The sequence below is a fragment of the Eublepharis macularius genome, chromosome 3, assembly GCF_028583425.1.
Source record: "Eublepharis macularius isolate TG4126 chromosome 3, MPM_Emac_v1.0, whole genome shotgun sequence".
NCBI lineage: Eukaryota > Metazoa > Chordata > Lepidosauria > Squamata > Eublepharidae > Eublepharis > Eublepharis macularius.
This window is the reverse complement of record NC_072792.1, coordinates 100,061,241-100,079,913: the sequence shown is the minus strand read 5'-3', so window position 1 is coordinate 100,079,913 and position 18,673 is coordinate 100,061,241. Positions and strand designations below refer to the sequence as shown.

Sequence of the window (18,673 nt, the reverse complement as noted above, 5' to 3'; positions counted from 1 at the left end):
TTTTAAGTTTTCTTGGGGGGGATTGTCTTGGTGGGTGTGGGGAGGGGAGGGGAGGATTAGGGGCTTGACTGGGTGGGAGTGAATTTTTTTTAAAATAATTTTTTTCTACATTTGGTGTGTGTGTGTGTCTGTGCGTCTGTCCCAAGCTAAGATTTTAAAGGGTTGGTGGGGGGGGGGGAGAGGAGTGTTTCCTGGTGTGTGTGTGTGTGTGTGTGTGTGTGTGTGAGTGTCTGTGTGTCTGCCCCAAGCTAAGATTTTAAAGGGTTAGGGGGGAGGGGTGTTTCCTAGTGTGTGTGTGTGAGTGCCTGTCCCAAGCTAAGATTTTTAAGGGTTGGGGGGGAGGAGGGGTGTTTCCTGGTGTGTGTGTGTGTGTGTGTGTGTGTGTGTGTCTGCCCCAAGCTAAGATTTTAAAGGGTTGGGAGGGGGAGGAGTGTTTCCTGGTGTGTGTGTGAGTGTCTGTGTGTCTGCCCCAAGCTAAGATTTTAAAGGGTTGGGAGGGGGAGGAGGGGTGTTTCCTAGTGTGTGTGTGTGAGTGCCTGTCCCAAGCTAAGATTTTTAAGGGTTGGGGGGGAGGAGGGGTGTTTCCTGGTGTGTAGTGAGTTGTGTTCCTTTGGGGGGGGGGCGGCGGCTGCAATGCCCTCGGTGTTGTGTTCTTGCTGTGTAACTTGAATCGCAACAGGAAATAAAGATTTTTTTGCATGTAACTGTGTTTTTCAGATTCTCTGGTGTGTAGTGAGTTGTGTTCCCTTGGGGTGGGGTAGGGGAATGGTGTGCTGTGTCACACTACTGTGCCTTTTTTCTGTATTTGAAGGTTGAAAAATAAAGATTTTAAACTTTATTCAGTGTGTGTTTTGTGGTTTTGTTCTTTGGTATTAGGTTAGTTCCCCTCATAGGGAACAATGGGGCTGGCTGGCCAGCCCTCTCTGTAGGTGGTGGGGGAATTTTGGGGAGGGTGTCTGTGGTTCAGGTGTGCTTTCACAGGGACAAGCTTGCATTCAGGAGTGTGCCCTCCATTATAGCACCCCTGGGATGTGCATAATTGCCCTGGGAAAGAGAGTTTAAAAGTTCCCATCATAGGGAACAATGGGAGATGGCTGGCCAGCCTGCTCTTGGGGTAGGGGGAAAGTGTGGGAATGTTGGGGAGGGTGTCTTTGGGGCTGTGTGGGGCTGTTGGGGGTTTCGGTTAGCCCCCCCCAAATGCCCCCCTAAGTCGGTGGGGGGTGGGAGGACAGGCAGGAGGAGGTCCCCTCAGGGCTGGGGGCATTTTGCATGCAAAATGCCACCCCTAGCCTGACAAGCCTCTTCTCCCCCCCCATAGGATATAATGGAGAAAAGGAGGGGGGCTGAGGGCAGCTTCTTTGGGAGGCCATAAAATGGCCCCCCAAAGTGGGAGCAGGTTGAGCCTTGGTGGGGGGTGGGAGGACAGGTGGGAGGAGGTCATCTCAGGGTTGGGGACATTTTGCATGCAAAATGCCACTCCTAGCCACACAAGCCTCTTCAATTCCCCCACCATAGGATCTAATGGAGAAAAGGAGGGGGGCTAAGGGCAGCTCCTTTAGGAGGCCATAAAATGGCCCCCCAAAGTGGGAGCAGGTTGAGCCTTGGTGGGGGGTGGGAGGACAGGTAGGAGGAGGTCCTCTCAGGGTTGGGGACATTTTGCATGCAAAATGCCACTCCTAGCCACACAAGCCTCTTCAATTCCCCCACCATAGGATCTAATGGAGAAAAGGAGGGGGGCTAAGGGCAGCTTCTTTGGGAGGCCATAAAATGGCCCCCCCAAAGTGGGAGCAGGTTGAGCCTTGGTGGGGGGGAGAACAGGTAGGATGAGGTCCCCTGAGGGTTGGGGGCATTTTGCAGGCAAAATGCCACCCTTAGCCTGACAAGTCTCTTCTCCCCTCCCTTCATACGATATAATGGAAAAGGGAGGGGGGCTGAGGGCAGCTTCTTTGGGAAGCCATAAAATGGCCCCCCAAAGTGGGAGCAGGTTGAGCCTTGGTGGGGCGTGGGAGAACAGGTAGGAGGAGGTCCCCTGTGGGTTGGGGCCATTTTGCAGGCAAAATGCCACCCCTAGCCTGACAAGCCTCTTCTTTCCCCCCCTTCACAGGATATAATGGAGAAGGCGAGGATAGGGGCACCTTCTTTGAGGGGCCATAAAATGGCCCCCCAAAGTGGGAGCAGGTTGAGCCTTGGTGGGGGTGGGAGGACAGGTGGGAGGAGGTCCCCTGAGGGTTGGGGGCATTTTGCATGCAAAATGCCACCCCTAGCCACACAAGCCTCTTCATTTTTTCCCCATAGGAAATAATGGAGAAGGCGAGGATAAGGGTACCTTCTTTGAGGGGCCATAAAATGGTCCTCCAAAGTGGGAGCAAATTGAGACGGTGGGGGTGGGAGGAAAGGTAGAAGGGCCCCTGAAAGTTGGGTGCATTTTGCTTGCAAAATGCCACCCCTAGCAACCTAAAAGATAGCCTGTTTTTCCCATAGGGAATAATGGCGAATGGATGAGGATGGGGATACAGTCTTTGGGGGGCCATAAATTGCCCCCCCCAGGGCACCCGAATGCCGGAAGTGAAATTGACACCCGAATCTTTCCGAGGCAAACCCGAAGCTATACGAAGCTGTATCTCCGAAGCAGCTTTACCCGAAGCTGTTTCCCGGTTTGGGTAAACCCGAAGCTGGAAACCCAAAGCGACCAGGGCTTGCACAGCCCTGGTTGCAGGTTAACATGATTGAAAACACACTAAAAGGGATCAAAGGCATGAGGAGGAAGGAAGGAAAAATGACTCCAGCTGTGCATTGCTTAAGATTTAATCCCTTACCAATTAAGGCATCAGCTATCACCATGAATTTTTCTACTCTTCCCAATCACACATCTCCATCTTAAGAAGATTGCAGGGCTCTAGAACCCGCGAAGCAAGTATTATTATCATCTTATTCCTTTCTGGAAAAGACAAATAGGACTTACCACTAACAGTTTCTGGTTTGATTGGAGGTAGGCCTTTTGCTCTGCGCTCTCTTTCTCTCTCTCTTTCACGCCTTTCCTGGGATCGAGACCTAGGAGAATGGCGGCGCCTGTCCCGAGATCGGGAACGAGAACGACGATGGCGTGATCTTCGAGTCCGAGAACCAGACCTTGATCTTCTCCTTTTGGGTGATCTGGTATCCAACAAAATGTTAATGTACTAGAAAATGCAGTACCTATTTTGCAATCCTAAGATTCCTTACCAGCCACCACTGAATTCTCTTCACCCCAGTATGAGGATTTTTAGGGAGTCATCCCTCAAGCATGGTTTGTCCTTTAAGAGCTATATTCCTAGCTGCCACTGCAAATCACCTTCTCCCAATTTGAAATTGGCATGGAAATCCCACAATCCAACCTTTTGCTCATCAATTCAAAGGCATATTTTATGTCGGTGGTTTTGCAAAGGAGTTAAAAATGTCCTGGTTTCAAATGTTTCCAATCATCAAGGTGTACATATTTCCAATTTATATACCACCAGACAGGAATACCTTAACAGCGACTTACAGTGAATAGATTTTCTCTTTAGAAGCTTGGGAACCAATTTTGTTTGAAAGGATGGCTTAAAAACAAAAACATTTAGCTCTTAACATACAGAAATCACAATATGCAATATTCCACATGCTTAGAGTATCTGCACAGCTTACCTTGATGCGGATCTAGACCTTGACTTTCTGCTTTCATGCCTCTTTGCTTCTTGAGCAGGAGGTTGATCCACTTCCATTTCCTACAATTTTCAGCAAGTATTTATTATTGCTTTAGAGTTGAGCTATATCAACTCTAAAACTAGATAAACAACAGCATTTGAAATATAAACCTTTATATTAGTATAGTTCACCTGACTATTCTGCATTTCACTCACATGCAACAAATATTAGGCTTGATTTGGATTTATTTTGTAGATTAAAACAAGATTTCTTTAAAAATTAAGCAGTTAGCTTTTCTGATCTAGTAGACAAAAGAAAGCCAGTACGAGGGGGCATAAACTCACTGTCTGACCTAGCATTCTGCCGGAGTACCTGAATTCTATTCAACGCATGTATAGTGGTGTAAATCATGTAATCTGAGCTAAACAAACTACTGTGATATTATCTGATGCGACAAAAATATTAATAATAAATATTTTCTATAGCTGAGAATTAACTATCTGTCCATTCAGTCTGATAAAGAACTGTGCACACTAGAATTTTCCACGCTCAATAAATTGTAAAGGACATCAGGCTAATAAAAGATCTCATATTATAGATGTTATGTTGAGATCATCAGAAACAACTACTTCTGTCACAGATGTAATATACAGGCTCACTCTCCCAATCCTACTTTGGTATCATGAACGATCTATAGCAATCCTTATTCTCTGGCAAAAAAGGAAAGTACTTTAGCTTTATAATTTAAGCACACCAATATGTGCTAAAAACAAACACCATAGCACTATCACTGCTATCCTCTGGCTTCGATGGACTTAAAAGTGGCTTCAATGGACTTAAAAGATGTCATTGTATGTTACCTTTTCAATAAGGACTAAGTAGCTGAAGTGTGACATACTAAAAGATTCCTTCACATTTAAATATAAAGAATCTGATGCTCTGAAAACATGATGGATCCAAAGGCCTTCCTATGTGGTCATTCTAATCTGTGATATAAGTCTAAAGTGACAAATCAGTTCAGATAATTAATACAAAAGACAGTGATCAAGGCATGCACCATGAAGTTTGGCAACAATGTTGCTTTTTCAAGCCATATATGGCATTAGATAAAGAGGGATATTAAAAGCTCTTCACCTGCTGCTGTGCTTTCTGTATATGGGATTCACTTTGTACTGTAAAAGAAGATTGAAAAGATGGCTGCACTTGGGGAGAAGGCTGGATCACAGGCTGAGCCATGGGAGGAAACTGTGGTGTAGGTAGAAGTCCATAGCTCGGCATTTGACCGTTTGGAGGGAGTGGGACCTTGTAGGAGCAGAACATACAGATATTTTTCATTTATTTCAAATCAATAATAACATATAAAAGAAATAAGTTCTCGAGAAGAACCCTGCCAGTGGTACATCAAGTCCAACATCCTGTTTACCACAGATGCCCATCAGTTATCCTGGAGGGCCTACAAACAGGGTATAGGGGCCAAAGCTTGCCCTGATGCTGCCTCCTAGCTGGCACTGATATTGCTGCATCTGGATGTGGAGATTCCCTTTAGTTACCATAAGTAGCAGCAATTGATGGATATTTCTAATAAATTTCTAGTCACCTTTTAAAGCCCTCTGTGCCCACAGCCACCACCTTGTCCAGTAAATTCTCATTTAATAAAGTAGTCCATTTTTCTGTCCTGAATTTATTGTTCATCAACTTTACTGGGTGACCCTGAATGCTAGTGAGCATTGAATGAGACAGAGAAAGAAATTCCTCCCTGTCAACTTTCTCATCCCATGCACAATTTTATATGTCTCTATCAATCTAAACATTAAGTAACAAATAGACAACAGAGAAAAGATAGAAACCAGTATTTCAATACCTGGTGGTGCATAGGATCCTGTTGCACTCCCAGCATTCGCTGCTGAAACTGATCTATATTTGGGAGTTGTGGATAAACTGGCTGCTGTATGCCTTCACCTGGAAATCCACTAAGCAATAAAATTATTTTCAATAGCATTTTACTACTAAACAATACATGCAGCTATTCTTTACTAAATTCTATATTCTTATACTAAGTACAATATGTCATTCTATTCCTCAGAAACAGTTTTTATAGTTTATAAAACAGATTTTTAAAAAATGTACCTCAAATTATTATACACTGCTATTTCTATTAAGAGGCTAAGATTTTTATAACACCATCTTGAATTTTAAAATCTTTTTATTTATCACAAAACTTACAATGCTTGCTGAGAGACTGAAGGAGAAGGTGATGAATCCTCTTTCTTTGACTCTTCTACCGCTTCTGGCTCATCATCATAGTCAAATCGATCTAGCAGCTTCTGAAACATATTACATTGAGCCAACTCTATTTCCTTCAAAAAATTGGTTATCAGAGAAGTAGACAACTGTTTATTAAACTGTGTAAATTTTTAAATATTTTACAGCCCTTGAATATAACAATAAAGACACCTTTTTCTTCCTTATTTTAGGGAATAGGTCATTGACACATCAATGATTTAAAATAGTAAGTGCAGAAATATTTTAATACAATAAATTATTGTTCTTGTTTCACACACTACCTAAACCAACAAGGTGCATACAGCTGATCTGAACCCACTCTTTCTTTCAATTATGAAGATGCTAGTAGCTCTTTAATGGAGGTAGAAAGAGAGAGAAACATGCATTTTGCCCCATGATTTAGCCCCATGTTAACAAAAACTGACTCATAATTGCTGATCAGAAGCTGGCCTCTGTCCCATAATCAGTACGGAATAATCACTGTTGATACACAGAGGGGAGTCATGGCAACTACCTGCAGTGATGTTATTTAATGTAGTAGGCACCTGCCTAGAAAAGTTTGTGCTACAACAAATGTTAGTTTTAAGGCAAACTGGAACTTTTTGCTTCAGAGTGATAAATCTGCTTCACTAAGATTTCTCTCTTTAGATGCTGAGTACATCAGGCTCTCAAAAAACCAGCACAATGCACAAGTTTGGAAAAGTACACAGATTCCAAAACTGAGAGCCAAATCAAAAGCCAACTTAGAAGTTCTTACAGACCATTCCATCATAGGGGACATATACTGAGGCTATTTCTCATTGTGTACAAACCAGTACACCAGCTTCACTCTTCCCAGTGGATTTTACTTGCAGCTTAATCACACAGGATGGTAAGATAGACTTGAGTCAAATCTCAGCTAAAGTGCAAACCCAACTTTCTCTAATGGTCCTTCCAGAAAAAGCAAGATAGGTAATCTTTTTGCTGGAGTTCAGAAGGTGCTATGAAACTATTCTTTTCCAGAAGGGCTACTGACACTTGGGTATGTTTGTGATGGGCTGTTACTATATTACAGATTTGACTGGCAATACCAAATATTTATGGGGTGCATAACTGCTTGCCAAAGTATCATCAATCCATCAATGTATTTGATGAAGTAAGCTTACAAAAGTTTACTATGGAATAAATTTTGTTAGTCTTTAAGGTATCAGCAGACTTCTGTTCAGTTATGGGGTGGAGTATGTTTCATGGCGGAGGTTTGTTTCATGGCTTTACTTATTATGTTGCCTAGGTAAGTTTGTAGGTTACCTCATCCTCCATTTTAAAGGGTGAGGTATAAATATTTAAAATTTAGTTAAAGTACCCCCATGTCAAAAAATTCCTTACCTTATCAAAAGATGTCTTTTGCTCTGATGCTGGGAAATCATGTTTTTGTTCTGAGGGCTGTGTTGTTGTAGTCTGCAACTGTGCAGTAATTGCTTGGACCTGAGCCATCATGTTGTTATCTATCACTGGAGACTGAGGTTTTGCAGGCTGCTGAAAAGTCTGAAGAATCTGTTGGAGCTAAAGAAAGACATTAGAGACTTTATTTAAGTCCAGCCATAAAGACCAGAGACAAGATACACTAATTACCTTTTAAGAGGAAAGATGTACAGTTTCCCTTCAAACCCAGTTAAATCATCAAGAAGCCAACTTCACCATGGCCGATTCCAGATGGGCACAAATAGAGCGAGTGCTTTCGCTTTTTCAGCAACCTCACTCGTAAAAATCCGCAATTTCCTGTCCCGGCTTACCTGCGGTCCGTGGCACTCGGTTGCGCTCTATAAGTGGACAGTGTGAACGTGGTATTGCGGGTTTGCACACTTCTGGACGCTTCGTCGCCGCGGAGAGGCCCTCCCCTTTCCCTCCTTGTTTTGCCGGCCAGCCGGCAACAATATTCCCTTAATTTTTTTTTTAAAACCGGGCGCCATTTGCGCAGTCGCACATTTGCGCACATCAAACTGCGCAAATGTGCACGAACGCACAAAATCACACAAACGTCGACGCTGCGTATTCGCATACCTGCACATTTGCGCATTTGCGCAAAACACGTAAAAAATTTTTTTTAAAAAAAACAAAATGTGAACCAATGAAGGCTCCCGACGTCAACTGTGACGGGGAGGAAACAACCAATCCCGGGTACCTCAGTTGGCCGTGCGAACATCTGGAAGTGGGATGGCACGGCACGCTGCGAGACAAAGCAGATGGAGACGAAAGTGAACGCGTGGCCGGTAAGCGATTATTTCCGCAGAAAAACCGCAATTTCTGGCCATCTGGAATCGGCCCATGTCATGTATGAACTGTTAATACATCTGCTATTTTGCCTGCCTCTCTTTGTGGTCTCAAAGCTAAAATGGAGGCAGGGAGAGAGGGTAAGAGAGAGAAGGCACTACTATGGACAGCAACCATAATATTGTGGCACAGAAACAATGTTGCATTATGAGTGCAAGACATACACTCTACACCTTTAGCCCTTAAATACTAGTGCAGCAAAAAGCAACCACCAGGAAGATCACATGGCAGTTTGCTATTCAGATGTTTGGATGGAGAACTTGCCACTCACATCAGGAGGGTACTTAGGAATGCAGAAGGACACATGTACCCAGTAATGACTTAACAATGAAGCTTACTCTTTTTTCTATGTTCCAGCTGTGCTGTATGATTTTGCTCAACAGCTGGTTCTTAAAAGAGGAGGCACAAATGTGAGCGCTGCCATACCCTTCTACAGGTAAGTCAGGCCATAGGGAGATGGGCCATCTCCCTTGCCCCAAAGCTGATCCTAAGTCTTTTCTTTTTCCCTCTTTGTCTTCTGTCTCCTCCTCTTCTTGTCCTCTTTCTTTTCCTGTCTCTGCCTCTTTCTGTCTTTTTTCTCAGTTTGTCCAATCTCTGTCTTCCTATCCCCCTGTTCTTCTTGTTATCTTCCCCACTGGCAATGAACAGCACCTCCCATGTCTGCTCGCCTCCTTCCACCCGATTTTACTTTCAGGTGATCTGGGCAAGGCTGGAAACTGGTGCCAAGCCCTTGCAGGGGCACCTTCCATGGGTGAAGACTGGCCGTTGGGGCTGCACTGCCAGACTGAACGTCACTGTTCACAGATGAAATACACACTTGAAATTTCACTAATGGTTTTTACCAGTACAGAGTTTGAAAATAGCATTGCTTATATTTTACATTAAGTTACCTTGCATTTTGTTACCTGAAATTTAAGTTTATTTTCATACAAAAATTCTCAGCTTACCTGCTGTCCTTGTGTAGTCTGAAATAACTGAGCTACAGCTGCAAAGGCATCTGAACTGGGCAATTGTGGCACAGTAGGTACTGAATTAGAAGAAACTTGGGGAAGCTCAGATGGAACTGCTGTAGCAGGAGGTGGTGAACCTACAAAATAAAGTATTTAGGCACAACTTAACATTAAAGTTGTTCCATGTGTACACGTCATACTGCAATACAAATTTTTTTATCAAAGCCAGGGAAATTGATTTGTAAACAACTTGAAAACATGGAAAGGGCCCATGGTTTAGTGGTAGGTACCAGGTTCAATCCCTCAAGCAGCAGGTGATGTGAAAGACCTCTGCCTGAGACCTTGAAGAGTTGATGTTAGTTAGTGTACACAACACTGACCTTGATTGACCCAAAGGTATGACTCAGTATAAAGTAACGTAATGTGTTCAATAATAACAGCAGGCTGTCTACAACATCACTCCAAATATTTTTTGGCAATCACCTTCACCCTCTGCATTTTACAACATATATTCATACTTACAGGACCACATAAATTTGTGTATGTGAACATGTATTCAATATTCATCTTAGATACATCTCTCACTTCGATAGAGATTCCCAAGCATTCTATATATTTCATTAGCAACTTTTTCATGTATTGATAGGTTCACCATAGGAACATTTCTCTTGCATTAAAGCCAAGATGCATGGCACATGGCTCAGCAGACTCATGCTGCAATCTGGCCTTCTGGGGAGAAGATCCCACACGAGTCCCGGGACATGGTGAGAGGATTTGGGGGGCTGTGGGGGGCCAAGGAAGTTCGTAGCCAGACCCGTAGGTTAGATTTTCGTAGGGTCAACTTCGATGAACTCAGAGGCTTGATGAGAGTCATTCCGTGGGGGGGGGGGTGCTGGAAGGGAAAGGAGCGAGTGAAGGGTGGGCCCTTCTCAAACACGAGCTTTTGCAAGCTCAAGCCCTCACTATCCCAGCAAGATGGAAACATGGTAAGGGCTCCAAGAAACCGATGTGGATGTACAGAGGGCTCCAGAATAAGCTAAGGGAGAAAAAGGAAATGTTCAGGAAATGGAGAAAAGGACAGATCTCTAAACAGGAGTATATGAGGGTTACTAGGTACTGCAGATCAGCCATCAGAGAGGCCAAAGCTCAGTACGAGCTGGGTCTGGCCAGGAGGGCTCGCCACAATTAAGAAAAACTTCTACAGATATGTGAGAAGCAAACGCAAGGTAAAAGAGGCTATTGGACCGCTGTTGGGAATAGATGGAGAAACTCTGATGTAGGACAGAGAAAAAGCAGACAGGCTTAAAGACTTTTTTGGCTCTGTTTTCTCCCTGAGGAACTCAGGCACATCTAGAGATAGTAGAAAATGTGGCAGGACACCTGAGTGGCTAATTGACACTGACAGAGAGGTTGTGGAGAGGCATCTGGCTGCACTGGATGAATATAAATCCCCTGGGCCGGATGGGGTGCACCCAAGAGTGCTGAAAGAACTTTCTAGAGAACTTGCAGAACCCCTGTCCATCATCTTCAAGGCCTTCTGGAGGACTGGGGATGTGCCACAAGATTGGAGAAGAGCGAACGTTATCCCCACCTTTAAGAAAGGGAGGAAGGATGACCCGGGAAATTACAGGCCAGTCAGTCTGACTTCTGTTGCTGGGAAGATATTAGAACAGATTTTAAAGGGATCAATCTGTAAGCATCTGAAGGACCGCTCAGTGATCCAGGGAAGTCAGCATGGCTTTGTCCCTAACAGATCTTGCCAGACCAACCTGGTTTCCTTCCTTGATCGAGTGACCAGCTTACTGGATCGGGGGAACTCTGTTGACATGATTTATCTGGATTTCAGTAAAGCTTTTGATAAGGTCCCCCATGACATTCTGATGGGCAAACTGGAAGACTGTCGAGTGGACTATAGGACAGTTCGGTGGATAAAGAACTGGTTAGAGGACAGCACCCAAAGAGTGGTGGTCAATGGCATTTCATCAGATTGGAGGGAGGTGTCCAGTGGGATGCCACAGGGCTCAGTTTTGGGCCTGGTACTTTTAAATATTTTTATCAATGATCTGGATGAAGGAGTGGAAGGGCTGCTCATTAAATTTGCTGATGATACCAAATTGGGAGGAGTAGCAAACACCCAAGAAAAGAGAATTAAAATTCAACAACACCTGAATACTCTGGAGAAGTGGGCAGCTGTGAATAGGATGCAATTCAACAAAGACAAGTGCACAGTATTACACCTCGGCCACAAAAATGGGAAGCACAAATACTGGATGGGGGATACACTTCTGGGCAGTAGTATATGTGAAAGGGATCTTGGGGTAAGAGTGGATTGTAAACTAAATATGAGCAGTCAGTGTGATGCGGTGGCAAAAAAGGCTAATTCAATCTTAGGTTGTATCAAAGGGGCCATAGCATCGAAATCGCAGGAAGTCATAGCCTCTCTCTATACTGCCTTGGTCAGGCCACACCTGGAGTATTGTGTGCAGTTCTGGAGGCCTCACTTCAAAAAGGATGTGAACAAAATCGAGAGGGTGCAGAGGAGAGCGACTAGGATGATCAGGGGTCTGGAGACAGCCCTACGAGGAAAGGCTGAGGGCCTTGGGAATGTTTAGTTTAGAGAAGAGGAAGTTGAGGGGGGACATGATTGCTCTCTTGAAATATTTGAAAGGCTGTTATTTGGAGAAGGGCAAGGAGCTGTTCCAGTTGGCAGCAGAGGGTAGGACCTGAAGCAATGGGCTTAAATTACATGCACAAAGGTACCGGCTGGATATTAGGAAAAACTTTTTCACGGTCAGAGTAGTTCAAAAGTGGAATCAGCTGCCTAGGGAGGCGGTGAGCTCCCCCTCACTGGCAGTTTTCAAGAAGAGGCTGGATAAATACTTGTCAGAGATGCTTTAGGCTGATCCTGCACTGGGCAGGGGATTGGACTAGATGGTCTGTATGGCCCCTTCCAACTCTATGATTCTATGATTTCCAGGAGGGTGCAGGGGGACAGACTAGAACACTCCCAGATGGGAGAGTCAGCATTTGGATTCCTCCCTCTGCCCCTGGAGCTTCAGAGGGGAGTCTGTGTTCTGATCCCTCACCCTGCATGTTCTTGGAACTTGAAGCAATGATTCTTGCTCTTTGCTCTACAGAAAAAGTCCTTCCAGGAACAGGATTCTTCCCTCAATGGATTTCTCAACTTAGAGGAAGGGAGTCTTTACAAGTAAAAGAACATAATCTGTTTGTGTATTTATGACAACCCTTTCACTGAAAGAGTGACAACACTTTCACCCATCTAATTACAAATATATATTGCTTTGGAGGACATGGATCCTATTCTGTTGCTTAAAATATCTTAATTAGCACGTCATCCCTACATCTGGAAAACAGGAGTCAGCAATCTGAAAAACAGGTCAAAAGGTATGAAAAAAGTGGGTAATTTCATTTCCTCATTGTGATAAAAACCAAAACAAGTCATTACACTACAACTTCACAGTACTGTAAATGGTTAATGTTAAAATTTAAGGTTTCATTTTTAAAAATAAGAGTTACTGCAGAAATCTAACCCTCAAGTTTGTTTGAAATTAGTTCATCAATCAGCCTTCTGTGGATATTCAGTTTATCAGTACTGGTCCCAGAAGTGAACCACTCACTTAAACTGAAATTCCCTACCTTCATTATTAGTGGCATCTTCTGACACTGAAGCTGCACTGCTAGTTCCTGCTGCCATGTCCAGGAGAGGCTGAATTATTTCTATTTTAAACACTCCATTTTTCTGCCATAAGTTGAGGACACGAACTATCTTACTCTGTTCAAATTAAAAAAAAGATGTGTCAATGCAATTTTAAAAATGTAAATTTGTTTACTTGCAATCTAGCCCCTTAACAGAAAATATTTCTCCCCTCTCTCATCCTCTTCTCTTTGTATAGTGAGATCAGGAGCAGGGGTCTTGGACTCATGCACTTCCTTCCACAGCATTAAAAAAAAAACCCACTGAACTAGAATGATGAAAGAGTACACGAACCCAAGGTCCAATTAAGCTCTCAAAGTCTGTACAGATAAGGGGGCAGAAGCATTATTTGAACAAAGATCCAAAACTTGCATGTAAAAAAGAACACGAGAATCCAAGGTAGCACATCACACACACTTGAACAAGGCCCCAAAACTTGCATGTAAAAAAGAACATGTGGCTAACACAAGGAAGCACATTACACACAATACCAGAACTTCACTTGGATGTTCTCTACCCTGATTCTAATATAATTTGCTCTATATTGTATTTAGTATACAGCACTGGGTTCCACATAGGATTGTAACAGATTTTTATCTGTACCCAATATAAGATATTACCTTGTGCTCAGTTACATAGAAACCTGAATGTCTCTAACTGGACACGAGTAATAAAACTTTAATCAGGCCGGTTTTCAGCTGAACTGTCTTCGAGAGAGAATTTATTCTGGACAGTGCAGTATAATTTACTAAGATACCAGGCACCTCAGCTCTCAGCAAAACAGAAACTTTGAGTTAAATGTCTTCATTAAGAAAAGATCCAACTCCTTTTGTTAAGCAGACAAGAAGTATATATACTAAATTCAAGCATACAAAACTTCTAAACATAAAATTTATGAAAACTAAATCATTTACCACATTAATTCCTATTGACCTCCCTAAAACTAAAGATCCCTGTAAGTAGATACAGGTTAGATTTGCAGTCCTGTGCTTAGAAGAAAGGAGTTGCAGTGCACAAAAAATGCTTATCAAAATTCGAGGCCTCCTGACCAGAACTGCAACCACAGAATCCTGATTAATTCTTCACAAAACAAGTACTTAAGGAACAAAGACATTCCAAACCTTGTGGATAATGTGATAAATTTTCTAACTCTAACATGCTGGTATTTTAAGTAACAATAATTGGAACTTACAGCTAATGATTTTTTAACAAGTAGTGCTTAAATAGTAAATGCCATCTTATTGGTAATTTCTTATCAAAATTCTCTAAGACAAGTTTCTCAAGACTAAATAAAAACTATTCCATTTAATGATGCAGTAAAATTGTTATCTTCTTTTAGCATGGCAAAAGGAATTACTTCATTTAGGAAGGGCCTTGTCTTCTTTTTATAAACTTGCAGAGTTTTCTAATAGGCCATTAAACTCACACAGGTTGTAAAGCTACATGGAAATACATAATTAACATACAAGTGGTGTTTACTATAATCACTTGACAGTATGTTACTCCATTCGACAACGAACTGTTAGTGGAACAAGTTCACAGGCAGAGTTCTTCCACTCCCGCTCCCATTCCTGCTGAAAAGCTGCTCCTGAGGATCAGGAGACCCTCAGGAACAGAGTAAAATGCAGCAAAGGAGACTACAGCAAGTAGGCAGCAGGAATCCCTACACCTGTGTGAGCTCTTGCTCAATTCACACGAGACTACCCAGGAGGCAAGGGAAATAATTTATGCCAACTGACCCTTGAGATGCAGCCCCCTGTACTGCATTCCACTCCATTCCTGAGGGCTTACTGACCTTTACAAGCAGCTTTTGGGAAAGTGTAAGGATGTAACAGAGCGAAGAGGGGGAGATCTATGCTATGAACTCATCTCATTCACAGTTCACTGTATTCAATCCATAATAAAATTAGTACTGAGAAATTCTTCCAACAACGTTCAATGAACAAAGAAAAAGACCTGCTTGTACATGTCTTCAGCACATGCCCAACAGCCATATAACAACAACAACATTGGATTTATATACTGTCCTTCAGGACAATGCCCATTCAGAGTGGTTTACAAAGTATGTCATTATTATCCCCACAACAAAACTAGTCCAAGGTCACCCAGCTGGCTTTAAGTGGAGGAGTGGGGAATCAAACCCAGCTCTCCAGATTAGAGTCGCGCACTCTTAACCACTACACTAAACTAGCTCTCTTTTTTTTTAAAAAAAAATTCTTTCAAAAGTTTATTTAGTATCAAGCAAGAGTAAACTCTGCTTAACACTACAGAACATTTCAAGACTCAAGTTACAAAATACCACATTCGTTGCATTGGTGATCTGTTTCCCTTTTGAGCAACAGCAAACCAGAAGCAAGATCATATGAACCCAATCTTTTTCCAGAGAGAATGTATGGATAACAAAACCTAGATGCTGCTTATTATATTTTATTTTGTTCTTGGAAATCAGTTTTGTCAATATAACATACAAAAACAGCAGACTTTCGACATCAAATTTTGTTTGAGCTAGCTTTGATTTTAAATATACATAAATTTCACATCACATATTGATTAAGTTTATACTCTGCACTTCAAATACTTTCAAAGTGTATCACAGAATAATGAAAAGATCTTCCATGAGAGCTTTTAGCCATGAAGGCATAAGGAGGATGGTGTTTAAAAAACATAAAATTCCATTATAAAAGAAATACTCAATATCAAGGCCTAATTTAAGAGCATCAAATCAAACATATAATTATAATGCGTATGTGCATCAGAGACTAATTTATGCTAGAAGCAGAGTAGAGAACTTCTAAATCACTTTCAACTAAGTAAAATCAAAATTTCAAAACTTCTCCCTCACAATTCTTTGCACTATACCTTGTCTTCCGATGGACAGAGATATAAATACTGGAATGTAGCAGTTATATTTTTACAGAATCTTGGCCCGAAAACATCCTTATCTGTTCCAAATTGATGACGAGACTGACGAACGATAGAGTCAATAACATACAATCCAGGAACTTTATATTCTGGTTTACACTAAAGAGAGAGCATACCACAGTTTCTAGTTACTCAAATTCATATTCAGCACACCAACATAATAACTTCCATATAATTTTAAAGCAGGCCTATACTGGTACAAAAAGGCAAGAGAGAGAAGTGCCGTTATCTTCACATGTTATCCAACAATAGGCTTAAAGTTTTCTTCTAGTCTGAATCTGAGTGGAATCTACTTTAAAGCACCCACCACAGGAAACTAGATGTACATCAGGCAAACTGGACATGAGACACAGTGACTGAACCTATATTAAGTGGAACACGACATATACACCTGCCAACATGCAATTCATGCCCACCAAAATTGGTGCTGAACATCAGAAAATACATTCTGTGCGTGGAGGTAATCAGCTGCTCTATGGAGACCCCAAAATGGAAAGAGATACATGGGCACTGAGGGCTTTTTATTTACCTACAAAAACAGCTGTCCCTTCTATGCTGCATCACAAAAAGCCTCCTCAATTCTTCCAAGTTTTAAAAAATCCTAGAAAAGATACTGCTGTCTGGAAAAGGAGTACAAAAGTGTGGTGGTCTGCATATAGTCCTTTGAATAAATCCAACTGTTGGTGTGGGAAAATACTGCCACTTTCTTTCGTAAGATTCTTTACAAGTGATCAGGAGACCAAATATCTATTACATTTCTAGGTGACAGCATCACAACTTGGGCATCTGTAGTTCCTCCATGACTTATTTTGTATTCAAAATATTTGGGGGGTATCTAGAAAAATCCACATATATGGAACTCTGTTCCATCTGTCTCCAAAATTAATGATAAACAAGATATCTAAAACCACTGTTTGATCAACTATTAAGCAACGTGGATGCTACTGGCAACCCTAGAAGCACTTTTTTCAGTTGTCCTCAGTCCTGAAAGGGAAAAAGTTATATAAAAAGTGGTCGAATACTAAAAATTATATAGTTCAAAAGAAAATATGTATATGCATGGAAACTTGATAATACTGAGACTACCTGTAGTTCCATAAGTACCAGCCATATTAATCAATTTACCTTTTTAATAAACTTCTCTACAATCTGGACTACATGCTTGTAAAGCTGAAAGAGACAAATAACACGTTATAATCAAGGTGTCTGACACAACAAGCCATTTAGAATAATATGTATTTATTTCTATATACAAATATTGTAAAAGAGGAAGAACTAGGTCATTTCATTAAACTGCTCCAAGATATATCAAAAACTATCTCTAAAACAGTTTAGCTATTACAGGTCCTGGAAATAAAGGCATTTTTAAAAAGATATATTATTCAAACTTGTAATACTTTCAATGTGATAAAATTTTGATATCAGAAAACCATCTTAAAAAAACAGTGGAAATAGAAATTTTAAAAAGAAGTTATGCAAAATCCAGAAATTTACTAATCCATAGTAAGTGAGGCAATTTTTACTTTCTTTGGAAGACAGTGCTGTAGCAAGCTCTTAAGTGTTAAAAATGCTGTAGAAGACACATCTTTATTTTATACAACATAGTAAAAATATATCAACAATTGTGATCTTTGTCTCACCTTAATAGCTTTAATGGCAGCTTTAGTAATGAGAATCATCTTTGCACGAGAAATAGGAGGCTTCATCTCCATCAATGAGAAGAGCTGAGGAAATCAAAACAAAATGGTATAAGACAGAACTCTTCAACCAACCTCTTGCTTTGAATATTCAAATAAAGTTGCCCCAATAAACTATATAATACAGAGCCTACTTCTGAAGTTAAACTACACTTCTTTCTTTCAGCTTCAATCTCTAAAACATAATGAAATTGACTGTTGCGTTATTCACTCTTATGAAATTTGATGAGTGCTGTATTCTACAGTTATCTGTGATATTGTGATATTTTAGACAAACACAAGTCATACTTTGCAATTGTATAAATGAGCCTTGGAATCTTCTCCCAACCCCTATGTTGTGCACAGCAAGTTAATTTAAATGCTTCCATTTTGAAAAAGCATAACTGGCTGGTTTACTCAATTCACAAACCATGTGGCTGGTTTTAGGTGGATAGTTGTGTTGGTCTGCAGTAGTATCTCCCTCTTCAGAGGGAGCTCTGATTCTCAAAAGCTTACACTCTGAAAATCTTGTTGGTCTCTAAGGTGCCACTGGACTCAAATCCTGCTGTTCCACAAACTATGCTTAGTTCTCCTATAGAGATGGGCACGAACCAGAAAAAAACCAAACCATGCGGTTCGTGGTTCGTCAAATTTCACGAACCATGAACCACGAACGTTCACGAACCTGCCCCTGGTTCACGAACGAGTTTGTTTGGTTCGTGAAAATGCCACATCCGGGTTAGAAAATCATCACTTCCAGGTCAACAGAAGGTCACTTCCGGGTCAGCAGAAGGTCTGCAGGAAGTCCATCCCGTTGCCTAGGAAACTGATTGATTCGCACCAGGCCATCTGCAGCCACAAACCAAAAAACGAACCAGCCTAAAGTTCGTGGCAGTTTGTCAGAAATGGTATCTGACAAAGTGCAGTTCACAAACCACGAACTGGCCTGGTTCGTGCTTAATTTTGGTTCGTGTTTCAGTTTGTGCCCATCTCTATTCTCCTATCTCCAAACTGGAGTAGGCAGAAACCATAAAATCTTTCTGTGTGGGGGTGGGGGGAATGAGAAAGGAAAAGCCCACTGTCACCATTCAGGACAGGGAGGGAACACTTTTATTTTAAGCGGACTAAAAACTTTATTTTATTTATTAGCTGCC

General features: G+C 41.7%; 1 protein-coding gene across 2 annotated transcripts in view; it reads right to left on the bottom strand.

Moving 5' to 3' along the window:
- Positions 1-18,673, bottom strand: part of SCAF4 (SR-related CTD associated factor 4) — an 88,979-nt gene that overhangs the window by 35,909 nt on the left and 34,397 nt on the right. The window contains exons 2-12 of one of the 2 annotated variants that reach the window (XM_054974859.1): positions 17,484-17,567; positions 16,969-17,013; positions 15,781-15,942; positions 12,864-12,999; positions 9,204-9,343; positions 7,312-7,488; positions 5,887-5,987; positions 5,525-5,633; positions 4,798-4,965; positions 3,664-3,743; positions 2,963-3,153 (exon numbers count right to left, since the gene is read on the bottom strand). In XM_054974859.1, coding sequence (XP_054830834.1) covers positions 2,963-3,153; positions 3,664-3,743; positions 4,798-4,965; positions 5,525-5,633; positions 5,887-5,987; positions 7,312-7,488; positions 9,204-9,343; positions 12,864-12,999; positions 15,781-15,942; positions 16,969-17,013; positions 17,484-17,567 — 1,393 coding nt within the window. The remainder of the gene's footprint in view (positions 1-2,962; positions 3,154-3,663; positions 3,744-4,797; positions 4,966-5,524; positions 5,634-5,886; positions 5,988-7,311; positions 7,489-9,203; positions 9,344-12,863; positions 13,000-15,780; positions 15,943-16,968; positions 17,014-17,483; positions 17,568-18,673) is intronic. The other variant, XM_054974860.1, reaches the window with a different exon arrangement.